At 37.0% G+C, this 6,941-nt stretch overlaps 2 protein-coding genes across 2 annotated transcripts; one reads left to right on the top strand and one right to left on the bottom strand.

Moving 5' to 3' along the window:
• The first annotated feature begins 514 nt into the window (after positions 1-514).
• Positions 515-1,854, top strand: LOC143614640 (mannose/glucose-specific lectin-like). The gene is made up of 3 exons (XM_077088022.1): positions 515-787; positions 1,064-1,513; positions 1,600-1,854. The coding sequence occupies exons 1-3, from the start codon at positions 515-517 to the stop codon at positions 1,852-1,854; spliced, it is 978 nt and encodes a 325-aa protein (XP_076944137.1).
• A 2,931-nt stretch (positions 1,855-4,785) lies between these two features.
• Positions 4,786-5,502, bottom strand: LOC143614638 (uncharacterized). Its single transcript, XM_077088020.1, has one exon. The coding sequence runs from the start codon at positions 5,500-5,502 to the stop codon at positions 4,786-4,788; it is 717 nt and encodes a 238-aa protein (XP_076944135.1).
• Between the last annotated feature and the right edge of the window lie 1,439 nt (positions 5,503-6,941).

Genomic DNA, 6,941 nt, shown 5'->3' with positions numbered 1-6,941 from the left:
TCACCGTTGTAACGCTCGGGTTCAACGCTGGGGTTTTGCTAGCCTTGCGCAATGCGTCGAGTAAAAAAACTAGTTTATTATAAACAAACTTTTGAATTAATTAAAGCAGGAAGAATAGTTTGAGAAAAGCTAAATTTATGAAACGTTAAGAATGAAAAGATTTTTTTAGAGTTTATAGTAAAAAACTATTAAAAAAACGAACAATAATACTTAAAAAAGACAAAGCATGTGGGGAGTAAGGATATATTCTTAGTCACTCTCAGGTTATTCAAGTGAGTTATTGATTAAAAGAAGACAAAACGGTCCGTATCAGTGTTTGCATATAAATACGCGGGACCTTATGCTTTCTTCCACATTCAACCCAGCTGCTTTAGATCAACAGAAGGCTAGCTAGCAAGGTATGAATCATTTAAAAATTAGCTAAATTCAAGTTATACTTTTGTTTAAGTTCTAAATATAAATCCTTAAATTTACACTAAATTCATTGATGTTTTGAATATATTATTAATACAGTATGGCGGGAGTACTACAAAACGTGAACGCTCCACATGCAAACGCAAACAAGAAAGTTGCGGGATCTATTCGGGTAGGAACTTGGGGAAAGCAAAGCGGAGGTCCTCAGAATAACTGGTCATTTGAAATTACGGAAGGCCATAAGCTGCACAGCATAAAGATTGATCATGGTGATGGTGTGATATACTCTCTCATGTTCACCACTGAATATAGAGGTGAATTGTACACTTCTAAAAAATTTGGTGGTTGGAATGGTGGACAAACAGTTTCCCAGGTAAAATTTACTTATCAACACTTATACATATATAATACACATAGGGCCGGCTCTGTGAAAGTAAAACAACTTTTTGGCCGAAGGCAAAAATTTTTGTGGGCCTTAAGTAAAAGGAGTATTTTGTTGGGTTTAAACAGTTTAATTTTTATATGGGCTTACTTGGTTATAATTTGAGTTGTGTAAAAACTTTTATATAAAAAAAGAACTAAACTTGTCTCATCTACGAAACTTAAGCAAACTTCATAGTCTTCATGCTGGCACATAAATATATTTCAGGTTACCTTTGGCAAGTGCGAGGAACTAGTTGGAATTAAAGGAAGTGTTGGTACCAAAGGTATTTATACAATAATTTCTTCACTGTGCTTTGAAACGAACAAGACAACCTATGGACCTTTTGGTGGAACAACCGATAATGTGTTCTCCTTACCTTGGGACAATGGCTCGTTAGTCGGGTTTTACGGGCTTGCTGGCTATTATATTGATAGCATTGGTGTCTATGTGAAAGCCCGTGGGGAAATCATGAAGATCGGAACATGGGGAAAAAGTATTCCTGCAGGTCCTCAAAATAAATGGTCTTTCCAACTTGAGAGAAATAATCATTTGAACAAGATAACCATTGACCATGGCGATCTCATATACTCTCTGATGTTCACCTATCAGTGTGGACAGTTAATACGCAATTCTGACAAATTTGGTGGTTGGAATGGTGGAGAAAAAGTTTCGGAGGTAACCAATTCTTGACTCATAACAATATATGTATTATAAAGTTTTTCTGTTAGGAGTGTTTAAATCTAATCTTTCTTAATTGATAGATAACATTCGATGATGATGAAGAAATTAAGGCGATTAGTGGCACAGTTGCATTGTCAAGAGGAACTTATGCGGGTCACACAGTAATTTCATCAATATCGTTCGTGACGAACAAAAAAACGCATGGACCATTTGGTAATGTGAGAGGGACACCTTTTACAGTACCATGGGAGTATGGTTCTTTTGCTGGATTTTATGGCCTTTGTGGATATTATATTGATAGCATCGGTGTCTATTTAAAGGCTAACAAATGTTGAATGAAGAAACTCGAAATCATCACGTAACCATTAGTAGATGTCTTAATAAGTTGCTTCAAGTTGTGCGAGTCATAAGGGATTGCGAGTCTTCGGTCACTAGTTCCGCAGTCTGTTGCATCAAATAAATGGCGTTTGCTATTTCTTTATGTTCTGCTTTACTATGTGTAAGCTTTGTAATGTAATGAATAAAAATATGACAAGTTCCAGCATTTAGCAAGTGTGTGTAAACCCTGATAATCCAATACAAACTAGGACAGGACATGAAAAAGAATAAAGAAAAACTATTGTGTATATTATAAAATATATTTCAAGTCCCAGATCGATAATCAAACACGAAGTAAACGAATAACTCTCATTTATTAATTATAAAATATAACTTAAAAACTGATTCTCACTCGGTTTGATTCTTGATGAACCCTAACTTGATTGTATCTCATCCTCTCTAGATGAACCCTAACTCGATTGTATCTCATCCTCTCTAGATGAACCCTAACTCGGTTGTATCTCACATATATTCTCTCTAAAATCTAACCATGACTTGGTTTATATAGACTAACCTAGCTTGCTAGCAAAGACATTAACTATTATAATTGCATAACAATTAGGAAACATGTTGTAATTATGAAACATAACTAACTATGACCGACTTATCAATATTGGCCCCTCAAGTTCACCGAGTTGTGACTTAGAGACTGAAATTGTGTCCAAAAATATTTACATGTCATATTTTGTTCATTGTTTTATTTATTTATTATAATCTCGATTAGGGGTGCAAACGAGTCGAGCTGAGCCCGAGCTTGACTAGGCTCGAGCTCGGCTTGTTTAGCTTACACAGAGCTCGAGCTCAAGCTCGAGTCGTTTAGAACTCTATTTTCAAAGCTCGAGCTCGGCTCGTGAGTAGATTTTCAAGCTTGAGCTCGGCTCGCTTACTATATATCAACTATTTTTTAGATAATTTTAATTATTTTTATATATTTTTTCTATTATAACTTTATGTATAAAATAATATAAATTATTTAGTTATGTTTATTTATTTTTTCATAACATTATATATATATATATAATTATTAAATATATTTTTTAAAAAGTTTTATAAATGATAGGCTCGTTTATGCTCGCGAGCCGGCTTGAGCTCGATAAGTGAAGCTCGGGCTTGATTAAGCTCGGGTCGATCGAGCTTTTTAACGAGCCGATTTCGAATAGCTCGCGAGTAGCTCGGCTCATTTCACTCATAATGTCGATCAATACTGAATGTGATGATGTTGAAAGCACTCTTGTCTAGGTGTATTAATTGTTGTTTAACTATATACATACACACTTAATCTTCTTCACGTGGAAGTATTTCAATTTGGGATGAAAATTCGGGTTTGAGCTACTTTTATTATTTCCTTTATTTCGATGCTACAAAGTTGTATTTCATACTAGGTGTATATTAAACTGCATGGTTGGCTAGGGTGGCCCCATTTCGCCTTACCAACCCCAAGGAAACTCCAAATACAAGCCTAGATCGTTTGTACATTTGGGTGCTAAGATTCAAAGTCAAGTGGGAAACAGCCCAGATCGTACGATAAGGTCCCTAAGCAATAACTTAGTGGAAAAGGAAGTGATCGAGCGATGACAACCAGGAGGTTGGCTTGGAAGCAGTCATCCTTTGAAGAAAGCGTAATAGCTCACTGTAGGTTCTTCCATGGCATTGGATATCCTTCAAGTTGACCTCCTTTGTGACCCTGCTCTTGACCATTCCTTTGGCCGTATGAACTCGCATATTCACTTCTTTCACTGTGATTCTAGTCATCTAATCGAGCGAACATCAGTCTTCTTTAATCATCTCTTGTTCCCGAATCAAAATACGGACACATCCTTCAAATCAAAACCTTGGTCAAAACATAATTTATTTAACCCGAATGAAAACAAACTCTAAATTGAATCGACTTGTCCAACCCCTTTGTTCCAGTACGTTGAAATATATGAACAAATTAGCCCGAACAACATTTCAGAACTGACCCGTTTGCTTGCAAAACTAGTTGTACACCAAACAGAGAGTTAATAGCTTCAAACAAAATTATTTTAGTAATCTGTGTCCTCTAAAATTAAATACCTTACTTTTATATTGACCCCTATCAATTGTTTAATAAAAGGTCATATTTTTCGTTTTTTTTTTTGGAACAACAAGCAAATTGCAAATTATATATATATTAAATAGAGTATTTTTCTTCCCTCACAAAATTACTATTCCTTTTACCATTCATTATTTTAATATTTTATTAATTATAACCACTAAATCATAATCCATAATTTTACAATTAAATTGATGGATTTTATTTTCCTTGTTTTATTTTTTGTTTAAACTAAATAAAATACTTAACAAACTATATTTTTAAATACTAAACTTGAGCGAGTGTCGGCTTTACATATTTTATTTTTTGGTTAAATAGTTTTCTTAAACTTTGCTTTCATATTTTTTATTGTCTGTCTTTACAATGACTGAAAATTTTTTCATGATTTAAAAAAATTCCATCGTCACATGGTTTTATATCCGCGTTTCAACGTTTAATACCTCGCCTTTAAAATACTTTTTTTTGGCTTACTAATTTATGTTTACGAATTTGTGTTGGTACCGCTGATAGTAACCGAATTTGTGTTGGTTCGCAGCTGTAACACGCCAGTTTTTTTGCTTCTACATATGATATAATTTGTTGTATTTTGGCATAGACGGCTTTGTTTCTTTTGTTTAGTTTCGACGTCGTAACTTGATACAGAATGACTTCGCTTCGGCACCGAGTTTATAGTTTAACTTTTTTACGTATGCGTTTTTGTTCGATTTAACGGTCCCGTCACAAAACACGGGTCCTAAATCCAAGTTATATAAAAAAGAGGGCCACCAGCAGGAAGCTGGTAAAGACCCTCAACAAAACAAAAGAGAACAAGTAGTCAACCCATTACATATATAGGAGACTTATTCCAATCTAACCAAACAATTTCTTTACAAGTAGACCTATTCTTGATCCACACATAAAGATTAATCATAATTTCCTCCATAAGAGCCTCCGTGGACAAGCTTCTGTGTCTGAACGTTCTCGCGTTTCTTTGCTTCCAGATAAACCAAAGCAAGACAAGAATGATAGCCTTCAAAACTCTCCTTCCCGAAACCGTATACGGCTCATCCGCAACCTGCACAAGCTGCAAAAAAGACTTGAAACCGGTGACGTCACAACCTATCCACAAAGAAACTGCCCTCCAAATATCCTTAGCCCGATGACAAATGAGAAAAACGTGCTCCACCGACTCCGCCTCTAACACACAACCCAAGCAATCCGACGGAATACTACCCATGCCTCTAGCGATTAAATTGGCTGCCACCGGAATTCTATGTTGCATTAATCTCCACATGAAACAGTTGATTCTAATCGGAATCCAACTGTCCCACAAGTAATCTAAGACCGAAACTTCACCAAACAACGAATCTGCCATCATCCTTCTTAACCCGTGCACAGTGAAAAACCCCGAATTGTCCCTGGTCCATCTCCAGCTATCACCCTTACCTGTATGAAAATTGTAAGACACCACCATTTTATGCAGGTCGGCCAAATCCAACAGCATGTTCTCAGAAAGGTTGATTCGAGACCAGGCCCATGTCGTATCAACCATCATTTACAAAGACCATCTGGTCCCTAACCAAAGACCCTTTACAAACTTCCAACTTATACAAATCCGGAAATAAGTCTTTCAAGGCGAACCTACACAACCAAACATCTAACCAAAATCTCGTATTCAACCTATCGCCGACATCCTTAATGAAAAGGCCTTTAAGCTCTAACCCCATCGAAGAGAAGCATTTCCCAATGCTAGAAATTTTCTGCCATGTACTACAAATCGAGTTTCTGGCCATCTTCCCATCCGGATGAGCCCTAGCAGTATGAATGGCTTTTATACACCTCACCCATAAGGAATCCTTCTCGATCCTCCATCTCCACCACCATTTAGCGAGTAGAGCCAAGTTCATGCTGTGAAGATCCGTCACCCCCAACCCTCCATACCTTTTTGGCATCACCACCTTTTCCCAAGCGACCTATATTATTTTCCTTTTTCTAAGCGAACCTCCCCAAAGAAAATTCCTTCTAATCTTTTCCAAGTTATCAAGAACACAAAAAGGCGCCTTAAAAATAGATAAGTAATAAAGAAGGAGACTCCCAAGAACCGCTTTAACTAAAGTAAGTCTTCCGCCAAACGATAAGGAGCTTGCTTTCCACCCGTTAAGCCTTTTCTTAACCCGATCAATAACTAGGTCCCAATGCTTTGGCATGCCCAAATTTGCTGCGACGGGTAACCCAAGAAAAATAGTCAGCAAAGACGCCTTGTCATAATGAATGGTAACAGCCATAGAAGAAACCTCTTGTTCCATAACTCCAACCCCATAAACTTTGCTTTTGTTAAAATTAACCTTGAGCCCAGAAGCTAAGTAAAAGCACCTTAAAATGCGAGCTAGGTTAACAGAGGTGGTAACATTCCAAACTCCCAAAAACATCACATTGTCCGCATACATCACATGTGACAACACAAGACCATTATTAGGTAGGCGAATGCCATTAAACAAGTTCAGATGAGTAGCCGAATTCATGACCACATTAAGCCCTTCCATGCAATGATGAAAAGAAAAGGAGCCAGTGGGTCACCTTGTGATGTGTGGGTGAAATAATGTGTGTTAAGTAAGTTATATCGTGTATTTTATGTGTTTATATATCTTGAACACGATTACTTTGAGTGGTTTTACGTTTACAGGTAAACGAAGTTTAAAGGTGCTAAATTGGCGCATATGAGATGGAGTGGAAATAGAGATTTTATTGCATGGAATTATAGAGAATTTGAATATGAAGACGTGGCCGAAAACGGTGCGTAAAACGGAGCTATAACGAAGAAGTTATGGGCAAAACAGTGCAAGGGGTCTGCCACCATAAAGCAGTGGCTAATGACCGTAGGCTACGGTCCCACCGTAGCTTACGGTGGGGAGACCGTAGGCTACGGTCTTCTGGACGGAAAAACGCGATTTTTAGGTTTTATCTTCCATATTTAAGCCCGGTTCAACCCTA

This window comes from Bidens hawaiensis, unplaced genomic scaffold (genome assembly GCF_021521415.1).
Source record: "Bidens hawaiensis isolate Kalapana, Puna unplaced genomic scaffold, B.hawaiensis_p1.1 tig00040598_1, whole genome shotgun sequence".
Lineage (NCBI taxonomy): Eukaryota > Viridiplantae > Streptophyta > Magnoliopsida > Asterales > Asteraceae > Bidens > Bidens hawaiensis.
Note: the sequence above shows the minus strand (reverse complement) of the source record. Positions and strands in the feature narration are given on the sequence as shown.